The 14,212-nt window shown below is 36.3% G+C and overlaps 1 protein-coding gene across 1 annotated transcript in view; it reads right to left on the bottom strand.

Annotated features, from left to right (window-relative positions):
• The window catches only part of nalf1a (NALCN channel auxiliary factor 1a), a 100,089-nt gene that overhangs the window by 2,540 nt on the left and 83,337 nt on the right, over positions 1 to 14,212 (bottom strand). The window contains exon 2 of the mRNA XM_016508146.1: positions 996 to 1,167. Coding sequence (XP_016363632.1) covers positions 996 to 1,167 — 172 coding nt within the window. The remainder of the gene's footprint in view (positions 1 to 995; positions 1,168 to 14,212) is intronic.

The raw sequence follows: 14,212 nt of genomic DNA, 5'->3' as shown, positions 1-14,212 counted from the left end.
CACACATATACATATACAGTATGAACAATATTTATTTTATGTATACAATTGTATTAAAACAACAAATATACAAAAAAAATTACATTTATATACAGTATGTTTTTGTAATAAATAATTTAAATACATGTCTATCTTTTATATTTGCAGTATTTTTATAATATCAACATGTATTGATGGGGTTTAGGATGGTTATACATGACATATATGTCCAAAAACGTATTGCACATACAGTATATAAACACATATATTCGTTTTGGCTCATTCCATTTTCTCATTGCTTTATATAGGCTATGTTTTACTTCATATAACATATGGAAATTTAATATATGTGCATACAGTATATTACATTTGTGTATGTTCATTTCAAAAGGAAAAAAAACAGTGGATGTGTTGCTCCGTTTTTCATGTTACATTAAATGACTACAAAATTGTTTAAATGATTTTATTTTATTTTTTTATTTGAGCAGAGGTCTGACAGTTTCACCAATTGTCCAGTAGATGTCGCTAAAAAGCTGTATGATAATCCAAATAGCGCGGTTCATTTCAGTAATGCATTTACTTTAAAGAAGTGCTGAAATTATACTGAGAAATGAATGAGCTCTGCTCTATGAAACAATAAAATAATTTTAAAATGATTATTATTAATATTATTTAAATCAAACTTGGTTTTCCTGCTGATCTTGCTACTTTTGACCTCTTTGATGTGTTTTATGTGTTACGCGACTTTATTGTAATGACTTTATTGTAATGATTGAATGTTGATACATGATTTAGATATTTCAATGGTTACATTTTGACTATTCGTTGCTTTATTAGCGACATTAGAATGCTGCTTGACACAAAACTTGGAATTATGAACACTTAAATGACGTTTAACATAGATACAGTGCATAATGCAAAGATATAAATCCTACAAAAACTTTGAAAACTTTGCTGTAAACAATAGATCTTACAAAGTACAATTCAGTTCTGGCGATACAGAGTTGTATACCGACCTGCACATATAAAACTGGGAGTACCACCATGTATAAGGTCATCATTGTCAGGCAATATGAACGGACACCTCTGCTGGACCTCAAGACAGTATTGCTCACAGGGAATCTTATAACTGCAGCCTGACTGAGGACTCTGGAAATACTGAGTGCAGAGCCAGGGCTTGTAGACAGCCTGCAGAGAGAGCAAGAAAGAAACAAATAAATAAACAAAGAGTGAATGAATGCAAACCATTAAACTTTCAAACATCTGTTGGTTGGATTTTATGCATTGTTATATTGGAAAAGCCTAACATTTATAATCCCAGAGTTTTTACCATACTTTTATCAGAGTTAGACACCATTGCTTTATATGATTAACAAATTTAATTTAGGCTTTTATTCACATATTAACATTAATCAACACACATGCATAGAGCAAATCAAATATGGCAAATAGATAAAATATAAAATAGAGTTTGTCTCTATTTATGATACTGCTATGGTTCTTTATGAAGCTTGAAAACCTCAGTCCCTACTGAAAGAGCGGTGAAAAGAGTAACAAACTCTTGAGTTACTGACTTTTCTGTCACTACAGTGCCATAACAAGTCTCACTTTTTATTTAATATACCATGCAGTGACAAATTAAAGCAAAGGATTTACACCAATATCCCCATCAATTCGTTATGCAGTACTCAAAGTGACCAGCAGATGGGAGGCTTTCACAGCTCTCCACATCAGACCTGTTTGCTAGATTCATTAATCTGTCTCACAACAGCTCAGTTGCTTGTACCACCTCAGTGACATACACAGAGACCCAGCCAGGTCACGCAGACCTCATAAAAACACTGCTGCTTTATGATGTACCTTTGATCATCTAACCTAATATGCCTACTGCAACATCACTGTGATAAAATGCTAATACCACACTATATTTGAAGTGAGTTAGCAGCAGAGGAGAACAGTGGGCAGTGCAAGGGGTGGGCAGAGGACTCCACGGCGCTATAAGAATAGACTTTGCTCATTAATTTTGCCCTACATAGCACACAGCACAGCCTGCTGTTGAGGAAAGGGAAGATGCCAGAGCACTGTCTGGCTGTCAGAGAATCCAGTACTGCAGTCTGATTTGTGAAGGCTGGTTTCTAAGAGGATTCTCTTTTCCTTCTTTAAACATCTAACAACAAGACATCTATAACAGAATAACAGGAAAGTACACACCATTGAGGGCTGCTGACCCCCATCTCACCCATCGCATGCCAGATGGAAGTGAAAAACAAATGTTTGGTTTAGTATAAGTTGTCACATCATAAATTTGCACTTAGTGTACGTGTTTAAGAAGAAAGCTTTCTGTGACATGGGCGTAACTCAATGTATGAGCCAAAGATCATGATAAAAAAAAAACATCAAAAAGGTTAAAAATTCTATCATAAAAAAAAAAAAGAATTCATGAAAAATATTCCTTTAAGTTTTCTGATGCCATACAATGTATTTTTGTAAGGAACAGTAAAACTTTAAGTCATTATTCACTGAAAGTCCTGCAGTCCAGTGAGCTACTGTACAACCAGATCATTGAGTCAGTGAGATTAACTCAAGAACTGGATGTCTCTAAATCATGAACAAATTGTTTAAAGCGATAGTTCACCCAAATCATTCATCTTTTTAAAACTTAAATGAATATATTTTTAATGAAACCTGAGAGATTTCTGTCCCTCCATTGAAAGTCCATTCCACTTAAGCCTTCAAGCCTCAAATAATTCATAAGAACATCTTAAAGTAATCCATATGAATCAAGCTGTTTAATAAGTCTTCTAAAGAGACACTGAAAACTTTGAGCTATTGAGAATAATGACACTATTGGCTTCTGCTTATAGCTGAATTGATTGATCTTCACAATTTCTTAACTTTGGAACATTGACCCATTTATTATTTATTAGTTATTATAACTGAATAAAAATAAATAAATTACTAAAAATAAAATGAGCCGAATAATTACACTATCATCTTCTATAGATCTGAATTATATGAACTGAGTTTGATGAACGCGACATGACAGTTATTGAACTAAATTGAATAAACATCGAAATTAATTGATTTGATTGACACTACTTTCTTCTGTAGAGCTGATTATAGCTGAACTGAACTCACTTCCTAATAGATTAAATTTACAGTGTTACTGAACTGAACTGAATCAACACTGATCTGAATTGAGCTAAATAATGACACTATTGTCTTCTGTACAGCTGCTTTACTTCTGAAATGGAATTCACAATTGATGAATTTTGCGACATTAACACTGGTATGTTCCTGTTTATTAATGAGAAGCTTGTTGTATAAAGTGCTAAATTAATGTGATTTTACTTGACGCTATAGCTTTATATGATGAACAGACTTATTAAAACGTTTATTCACATATTAACACTGAACAACACACATACATACAGCAAAAAAATGTTTAAACCTAATGGAAACTCAGTTTGTTCATGAATCAGACAGCTCTTCTTCAATGAACTCACCAGAGAGGACTAGGGCAAATGTCAAGATTGTTAGTGAATACTTAAAGGTGATACATACGATTTTTACATTTAGAATCAGCAAACAACTATCTGCTATGTAAAGATATAGTGTAGTCATCCTTAGCATCCAAGCTTTTTTTTTTTTTTCTGTGAGTCTGCAAGAGTGATATGCCACATGCATCGCTCTGTAAACGCAAGATGGCGGAGCGCAGTGCAGAGCTTTCTGCTGAAGGCCAACTTCTACATGCCATGTTTCTATATTAGCATATTACCTCATCTCTTGATATTGGTTACAAAAGACAAAGATATCTCAATGTCATTATATATTCCATTTTCTTGATGTTTTGAACAAGGGAGTGCATGGATGAATGGAGGGCAGAGGAGCAGCAGTCACTCACAGCCTTGTTTTCATTGCTGTCAGAAATTAAATATGCCACTTTACCCTGACTAAGGTCTATTGCTTTGAAAAGAGCAACAATTTAACTCTTTACATTAAAAACCATCAACATAGCATTTCTGCAACCGTGAAAGTTCTAGGGCTATAAAACATTTGTGAATCCTCCCACATCACACACAGTGGTAACAGGAGGTCAAAAATGTTAAAGCTTGCAATACCCTCAGGCACTGAGATAGTAAAGAGCGCTATGAGTATGCACCACAATGCATAAGGGATTTCTTATGACCATATGGCCATGAGCCAAGGTTAAGGGTTATGCAGTCGTTATCGGGAAAGGCATGGTCATGCAAGTGAACAGCATCAGCCAAGGATTAGAAGAGAAAAATTAACACCATGAAAGAGGAAGTTGTTTTTCATTAAGGAATTATGGCTCTGTAAAGCTTAACAAACATGGCAGAATTGCAAATTTGACCCATATAAAGGAGACATAGGAAAAAAAAGATACAATTGTGTATGGGTTAGTAGCACACTTCCAGTAAAATACCTGGTGTATATGTTTGTTTTAAATAGGTAGACATTGACCTTGTAGACATGGTTACACCAATATTTGTTTACTTTCAATTATTACATATTGACTAACAGAAAGACATTTATTCAACATGCAAACAAAATTTGATGTGCAGTGCTCTTTAGAATTGCGCATTAGCTGACAAAAGTGCATTTTCAATATTATAATCAAATTATACAGTAAGTTTAAGGAATCTCCAAAAATTCTAGTACAGTGGAAAAAAACCATTTCCTCATCCATTTCCTTCAAAAACATGAAGAGATAAAAGAAAAGAGCATATGTTGTTTAGTCAAGTCAAGTCTCCTTTATTTATATAGCGCTTTATACAATATAGATTGTCAAAGCAGCTTTACAGTGTTAAACAGGAAAAACGTGCTGATAATGCAAAAGAACAACAGTTTTTCAGTTAAAGTCGGTTCATTGTTGATTCAGTTACAAAGGGTGAACACTGAAAATGCAATCAGATGTCAGTCGATAGGAAGACAGTATCCAAAATAAGCCTTCGCTCTTGGTTACCACTAAACGGCAACCTTCCGGTCTCTCTCGTGAAGCCAACACGGAAGTTTGCAATTCATCGACTGGCCGCTAGAGGCTGGCTCCAAAAGGGAGTCAGTCCCATAGACTCCCCATGTTAAAATGCCCAACTTTACAGCAGAAAAAGTATGTTTACAGCCTGGTACAAAAAATGATTTTGTTCTATATAGCTAATTTTGCCCTTCATGACAACTGTGAAGGGGGGTGAATTTTTTTATAACTCATCTGTTTAAACTATATTAAGCCTTAAAGTTCTGCATAATTAAGGGCGTGGCCACTTGAGTGACAGGTGGATTGCTGCTGCTGTCACCGGCGTAGAGCTAGGTGGGTGTGGTTTCAGCAACCAGTTCCCGCCTCTTTGCCCATTTTCAATTATCCGGGAGTGACGCACGGTGACGCGCTGCCAAGATGGCGACGGCTGGCTCCGCCCACTTTGAGCTTCAAAACCATTCTTCAGAAACCTACGGGTGATGTCACGGACACTACGTCCATGTTTTTATACAGTCTATGTTTACCACAAACCCGAACAGAGAACTTTCTTTAAATTAGTTGTTTTATACTTTTTACAAACGAGGATGTCCCCAAAAGGAGGGTTTTGGGAGATTTTGTCAGGTTTGTAATTCAGAGTACAAATTTGTCCTCAAAATATAGGTACACACACACGCACACACACACACATGCAAAAACACCTTTTACACCGGAAAATAACACTTTACAAAAATGATTCAGTTATCTAAATCCCTTCATTTAGTAACGTGATGTGTGTGTGTGTGTGTGTGTGTGTGTGTGTGTGTGTGTGTGTGTGTATTTTGCAAGCGTACATGTGGGTCTGTCTCTGCACACTCACATGTCCAATCAAACTTTCTGGCGCTTCTGAATCAGCGACTGTAAGTATGTTTTGTTATTAGTTTAAGTATTTGCTATTGACTGTTCAAATATGGAGTTTTGCGCAGCGCAGAGTAACGTGATGTGTGTGTGTGTGTGTGTGTGTGTGTGTGTGTGTGTGTGTGTGTGTATTTTGCAAGCGTACATGTGGGTCTGTCTCTGCACACTCACATGTCCAATCAAACTTCGTTAACCATGAGTTTCTCATTAATGATTCAAATCTAATTAAAGTGCTTCCGAGGATCATTATAATACATCAGTGGTAAGTAATTACATGAAAAAAAAGACTTGCCACATTATTACAGAACACGATCAGATTAAGAAACCTGGAGTTTGTGCAATACTGGTTGTGATTCTGTGTGTAAGTTAACATCCAGAGGTGGTCATCTATGTCAAATCAGCAGCAGCTTAACTTAAAGGTCATGTTAAAATAGTTTCTCCTATACCAGTTATGCATATTTAACATGTAAAATTCAGAGTAGGGCTATAAAAATAACAGTTACTTTGGTTAGTCAGATTTTCCACATCTTGTCCAGTAATGTCCTCATAGGCAGAGCATGAACCAACTCCAGGGTAAGGCTTAAAGTAGCCTAGTGTAATCTATTAACTATACACACAATAAACTCGTCTTTTTAGGCAAGCAGTTTATATGGGTGTAATATCATGAATTTCTTTTATACAACAGAGTTTGCATTTAACTTGATGACAATTTAATAAAAACATGGTAAATTACTAATTATAATGCTTTCATTTCCATGGTATTTGTTGTTTATGATGAGAGAATTAGCGAGAGTGAGCAAACTAAAGGTCACAATGGGGAGGAGACACTCCACAGAAAAAGTACAAACTATACATACAAGTTCAAACTATTCATTACCTAAGTACTTCACAATAAGTAAGAGATGAACACTTGAGATGAGCAATACATCTGGTTTTCACAAAACTACATGCAGATTTATTTCTTACTGTTAAATATATGGCAAAAAACAAGTAAATAAAATAATTGTGATTAGTCTCATGATTTTCAACCAGTAGTTGAACACTGCTGAAAATCCTCTTGAGCAACACCAGCACTGTCAAAGAACCCGACTAGCAAACTGACACTGAAACTACAGACAGGTGACAAAATAAGAGAAACACATGCATCTTAGGGTGTGTGTCTTTGTGCTGCCAGAACAGCTTCACTGTGCCTTGTTTCTACAGGTCTCTGGAACTCTTCTTCCAAAAGATAGGCCTATATTCCCTCTTTTGGTGTTCTATGTTGATGGAGAGTGCTGTCTAACATGTCAGTCCACAAGTTTTACCATGGACATGCAGCACAAAGACCTGACTAATCACTAATTCACTGGCAAAATCTGTATTGATTATTATCAATATGCTATCAAAACATTGCTGTGTGTTTACGCAATCCTGAACTATACTGAACTTTACTGTATTTACCATACACAGTACTGAAACATCTCAACACGTTATCACGGTATGTTTCACAAAACTACCACTTTTGTTGGAAAAGGAGCATTAGCCACCCTGGAATACAATACATGTGATACAGTAACGTGATATGGTACAGTACTGTAAATACTCTAGATACAGTCTGAGTAGAGTAGAGAGTTGAAGACATACCTGTTTTCCAGTCGGAATGTCCTTATTATGGATGAAACTGTGAAACGGCTTAGATTAGGATGGACTCTCTGCCCAGCTTCCCTCATAGTCAGGCCATGGTTTATGACATGGTCCACCAAAGTTGCTCTTATGTCATCCGAAATAATGGTCCTTGCGTGGCCTCTTCGACCACGTCCTCCTCTCTCTCTCTGTCTTCCTCTTCCTCTGCCTCTAGCTCTCCTTGCCTCCATGCTTGCAAAGTTGTCAAAATGGCTTAACTGAGACCTTTTTGTAGCTGGCTGATTGGTGTTCAGTTTTGTAAGTAAGTGTTTTCAGGTGTGTGTCAACGTCTTTTCAATTAACCAATGTGTGTTGTATTTTGAATAGATGTGTTTTCCCAATGGTACCCTGAGATTTCATTTTTGAACTAAGTGTCTTATGTATGAAATAGTGTGTAGTGTCTAGGAGCAAGTGTGTTGCAGAAAGGAGCAAGTGTGTTACAGAATTGCAACTGAAGCGCAAAGCAGCGCTTTTGTTTAAGGTATGGTTACACTGTGTTTAAGGTATAGTAACAAAAGCTTCAAGTTTTGTTACTTTGGTCTAAGCATGTGTCTATAGTGTTCAAGCAGCGGGCAAAAACTGTAAGCAACATCCTAAGGTATAGTTCGGGGAACACGCCTAGAACAGGTATAACTTTAGTTAAGATATACCTTTAGAGTCTTCGTACCGAGCTAAGAGACAACGTTATTGGGAAACGCAGCCCAGATCTTGGAGGTTGGGCCAATAATCGTCTCAGCAGTCTTGGCTGTCTGTTGTAGTCTCTTGATGTCTGATTTGGTAGCTGAACCAAACCAGACAGTCCTGGTCCAACTACTCCTCTCCCTCGTCCAGACATTTTCTTTATTTTTCTGCTTCTCTGTGTTGTTCTGTATTGTTTTGAACAAAACCAATCCAGAGAGTGCCTTTTTATTGTGCATGGCCATGTAATGGAAAGACTTGAAATTATTAATTAAGATTTGAATTAGCTATCTCTCAATTATCAGTAATTAAAATAAGTCTTATCAGCTCTTTTGTTGCAGAAGTAGAGGCTTTACACTATATTTAAAGTGTGGAACATTAGGTCTTCATTTCTGTCATGCCGTGTTTAAGCATTTGTAAAAAAAGATAAGAATGATCCATGATTTTGGTATGGGGTAAGCTTGTATGAAAAGAAAATTTAAGCATTTTAGAAACATGTTAGTTGACTGAATATTGTGTGAAAACAACAGACGGATGTTTTGCTAATTGTGTTTAGAGTTTTGAAAATGTGATTATAGATTGGACAAAGGGATGTTAGCAATTGAAAAAAAACTGTAATGATTTAGGCTATATGTTGCTTGCAAAGAGTTTTTTTTTTTTTGGAACCAGATGGTGTAGAATCTAACTGGACCATGATAACCAGCCAAACCTTGACACAACTACTATATAATACAATAGATTTTTGGAGGTTTAATGTGCCACAGATTTTTGATTTAGTCAAATAATACAGACACTATGACATATGAGCAATATTCCCCAATATATTAAGAGTGAAACTGTCATTATACGTTACCAATAAGGCTATATATAATTCTCACATATGTATTTACATAGCCTATATCAATAATATCTATAAGATGTTTGCTATATGAGATAGATAGACAGATAGACAGACAGACAGATAGATAGATAGATAGATAGATAGATAGATAGATAGATAGATGTACAGCACATATCATATTTGTGTGTGGGATGGCCACAAGACGTGTTTTTTTTTCATAAAAATAACACATTATATGACACATAATGCCATGATACGCAGTGAAACTGAAGTTGCTGTAAAAAGATAATCACATGAAAAGACATAGTAGAAGATTGATGCTTGCCAAATGAATCTGTAAAATGAGATAACATGCTGTCTTATAATGGAGCTTAATGTCCCAATTTGTAGCTCCAGTCATTTTTCTGTAAACAACCACTGCATTTCAATATTTAATTGGAGCCAATTAATTGCCTGCTTATTTATTAATCTGGAAGCTGCTTATGTGTTTCGGCTGTGGGCCGAGATTCACAACTGGAGTGGAGAAATATGAGCCATCTGCAAAAGAGCATCTCTCTCTATTTCTCCTTCCAGCACACACATATATACACACAGACATTCATAAACCCAAAAATAAATGATGGATTATAGTATGCATTGGCCACTTTGATTCATCAAAAGTGTGTTGGAAAAAGCAATAAGCGTTTGTGAGAAGGAAAATTACATAAATAGAGAAACCAAAAGATTATTTACTTCCTTTTGTAGTTTTCTTTTAAAACTATATTGTCATCTCGTGTGTGTAAGCAATTTAATGCATTCTATTTTTTGTAATGTTTTTAACACAGTTAATAAGTCAGTTAATAAGTACAGTACTTGAGTAATCCTGAAATATTTGTTTTATTAGAGGAGCTCAAGGTCTATTACAAGGAAATGTTTCAGAACCAGTGAACAGCTCTTACTGATAATGAGCAGCCTGTTTCTGAGGGCATCATATACAACCTCAACATAGACCCACAATAAAGAGTAAACAAATCTTCATGTGGCTTTGTAGCTCTCACTTAGGGCTTATTTGTAAATATGGTTCAGGGTCAAATTCTTATGCACTTCATGCACTGTCTTCATCATAATTGCTTCCTTTTCTGCTGGTTTGCCAAATCAGAATTATTATTTTTTTTCACTCACTGGAATGAATTTGGTCAGTCACTCATTAACACACAAAGAGAACAAACACAACCTTTAAACATGTATAAGACACTCACATTTGACTAGCTCACAAATTGATTAAAAAAATTCAATTGAAAAAAAATTGCAAAAAAAAAAAAAAAAAGATCGGCCATGGATGACTCATGCTCTGACAGAACTGCATCTTCATTTCACAGCCTGACGTGACCGCTGAGTGCGTGTGGATTGCCTCATCACTATGGTTTCAGCCAATTGAGGACGCAGTGATGCATACACCTCACACTAATGACATCAGCAGCTCATTAAAAAAAGAGTTAGCCACATTCCACGAGCAGACAGGCACACATTCATGGAATGTGTTCAAGTCTTTTATTGATCACAACATAAACTCACATGAACTATGCACACTCACATATTCTAAAACATACATGATGACACACAAGTGTTTCTTAATCTTGTGCTTTTTCTCCTTTGTTTTATCTTTTGTCCTGTTGCTCATGAGTTCCTGTCCTTCACATTTGCATTTAGATTGAAAAGCAGAGCTGATGACTCCCCCACTCTCTCGTGAGTATGTAAGTGTGTGAGTGTTGCACTCCTTGGGTCCCAGGCATGCTCACACGCATTGTTTTCTTGAACGCAGTCTTCTAGGAATAAGGAGTTCTGTGTGCATCTTGAAACTTGCTGCCACCCTCCCACCTCTGTCTCATTCTTTTTCACCCATCCAAGAGGGAAGAAAAAAGATTGTTGTGCATAGACTTTTCTGCTTTTCCTGACAAGCAGCGACATGTGTATTCCTGTTGTGTTAATTGACCAGCAGTATTGAATAATAATGAAAGAATGGCAGAATTTTGCCAAAAATCTGTGTATGAAAGTTACTGTGTACCTCCCTGCAATTAAGAAATATCACTCTCTTTGTTCCTCATATATATATATAGTTGAAATAAAAATACAATTATGATTTTAATATTTATACTTTTGAATTATTTAAATACCTCACATTTATTCTAAATTGATATGTACACCATTTAAAGAAATATATTGTATTGTGTATATATACACTGTTATTTTAATATAATTGATATAATATTATAGGTTTTGTTAATATATTTTGAATTACTTCTATTGTCTGTTTTCATTTTAATTTCAGTCAAAGTTTTAGTAATTTTGTTGTGTGTTTTTGTTATATATATATATATATATATATATATATATATATATAAACTAATCATATTAACATTTGTATTATCTGTATGCTTATATCCTAAAGCCTTTAAAGGGGTCATATGATGCGATTTCAAGTTTTCCTTTCTCTTTGGAGTGTTACAAGCTGTTCGTGAATCGGAGAGAGAGAGAGAGAGAGAGAGAGAGAGAGAGAGAGAGAGAGAGAGAGAGAGAGAGAGAGAGAGAGAGAGAGAGAGAGAGAGAGAGAGAGAGAGAGAGAGAGAGAGAGAGAGAGAGAGAGAGAGAGAGAGAGAGAGAGAGAGAGAGAGAGAGAGAGAGAGAGAGAGAGAGAGAGAGAGAGAGAGAGAGAGAGACAGTGTCACATCACAGTAGAGTCAGCTGTCTTAACCGCGGCTTGTGTACTGCATCATTACTGTGTCTGTTCCCCTTTCGGGCTTGAACTGATGGTAAAACTAATGACATTATTTACTGTCTTTACATTTATTTTGAAAGATGAAGCTCGCGATTATGGTAAGGGGCGTTACATTTCCGACGAGTGCTTGCGGTGTTCGGCCAATCACAATGCACTGGGTCAGCTGGCCAATCAGAGCAGACTGCGCTTGTCGGAAGGAGGGACTTTGTAGAAAACGAAGCGCTTGAGAGAGGCGGGGCATATAGGACCTACAATAATGTACAGTATTTGAAAAATAATGTGTTTTTTGAACATTAAAGCATGTCAGCATATTCTGTTACACCAAATACACAAAATAATGATCTTTAAAAAAGCATCATATGACCCCTTTAAATATTTGTCATATATGGCAATAGGTATAGGCCAATATATGTCATATATGTCATATACTGTAGCAATTTGGTTTAAAAGGGAAATGTATATAAATAATTACAATTCATTATAATTACTTACAATTATTTATATCAGCTGCCAGTAGTACCTGTAGCAGAATTAATATTACCATCAACTAATCTGTTCGAACAGCGAACATTTCGTGGCCACAGGAAATAATTTTCTTACAGTACTAGTGCATTAGTGCATGTAACAAGATCGGATCGTTAAAGGGACATTATCCACAAGCAGTGACAGAATCATAAACTCGTGTAATTTGTGCACAAAAGTTTTAATAACTACAAAAAAAGTTTTAATTTATTAACTAAAAGTCTTGATGGTTTGAATGTTTGGTGGTGTTGGAATTGCGATCACATTCCTCTGGGTTTAAAGAGTGATGAACTCCAAAGATGTTACTCTGACTCGGTGGTGATTGATTCTCTCCCGGGTGAAAAGTTGCAACATGGCTTGCTGCAACTTTGATGTTCTGCCGGCGCGGGGAGGCCCTGTGGGTCGTGGTCAGACTGGATGTCCAAGAGGCAAGGAGGTAAGAGCGCCGAAGAAGAGAGAAGAGAGAAGTGGGTCACTGATGTGAGGCCTTTTAACTTCTATGGAGGTCACACCTCCAGGGGTTCAGTGAGCCAATGGTGACTTAAACTATCGGAGGGAAAGTTTACAACTCTTTGTCTTCGAACATAGTATTTTAAGCATGCACTAGACAGTATACAATACCAAAGACAATATACAAGAAACTAATAATCATACACACAATGTCCCGGAGATAGGCATGTTCATTCCTAGAAGGTTTTCTATGAATGAATAATTTAATTTTTTTTAATGAATTCATTACATTTATATAGCGCTTTTCTAGGCACTCAAAGCGCTTTACATTGTCAGGGGGTATCTCCTCATCCACCACCAGTGTGCAGCATCCACCTGGATGATGCGACGGCAGCCATAGTGCGCCAGAACGCAATAGGGAAGAGTCCATTTTTATGGGCATTATGTGTCTATCATATGGGGAAATGGAGTGAGAGTTGCTCTGCCCGCATTCCTTTGAGCAATAAAACCAGTGTTATCAGATGACTTGTCATTGTTTGCCATGGTAACCAGAGGCCTGTTCAAGACTTTTTGGGGTGTTAGTTGCTCTTCGGTTGTTGTCCATAGAACTCTAACACATAGTTTGCTTTTTGGGGAGAGAGGGTTTGCTGGATTATTCATTAAATATAATGAATAATTGTGTGTCTGATTGGTCCAAACACTACATTACATTTATATTACATGTCATATATTACATTTTCGTATAGGAAATTGTCACTAGTGGCTTTCCTATTGAAATGCAAATGCTTTTAATGTGTGACCATGATGTAGCCTGAGATGATTTAAAAAAGGTGGTTCAGTAGGGGATTTATGAATAGGCTGACTCATGTTGCTAAACATGGCAGTAATGATGACAAATCTGGAGTGGAACTTAACAATCCAGATACTCATTTAGGTTTCATTTTATTATGTTCTTTATAGCTGCAGACTACTTAAAGGGGTCATATGATGCTGCTAAAAAGAACATTATTTTGTGTATTTGGTGTAATGAAATGTGTTTATGCAGTTTAAGGTTCAAAAAACACATTATTTTCCACATACTGTACATTATTGTTTCTCCTCTATGCCCCGCCTTTCTGAAACGCGTCGATTTTTACAAAGCTCATCGTTCTAAAAAGCAAGGTGTGCTGTGATTGGCCAACTATCCAGCGCGTTGTGATTGGCCGAATACCTCAAGCATGTGATGGAAATGTGATGATGCCCGGTCAGGCCGGAGCGATGATTTAAAAACATGAAAACCCATTATAAACGAGGCATTCGTTGCATCCAGTGCGGACATAATTATGGATTATAATGACTTATACTGTCTTTTTACGCATTGCATCGTGTTGCGTAAACAAAAAACCATGTCTGCATTTGTGATCGGAGAAACGACAAACAACAAGCCCTACTCTAC

This window comes from Sinocyclocheilus anshuiensis, unplaced genomic scaffold (genome assembly GCF_001515605.1).
Source record: "Sinocyclocheilus anshuiensis isolate Anshui unplaced genomic scaffold, SAMN03320099.WGS_v1.1 scaffold2533, whole genome shotgun sequence".
Lineage (NCBI taxonomy): Eukaryota > Metazoa > Chordata > Actinopteri > Cypriniformes > Cyprinidae > Sinocyclocheilus > Sinocyclocheilus anshuiensis.
Note: the sequence above shows the minus strand (reverse complement) of the source record. Positions and strands in the feature narration are given on the sequence as shown.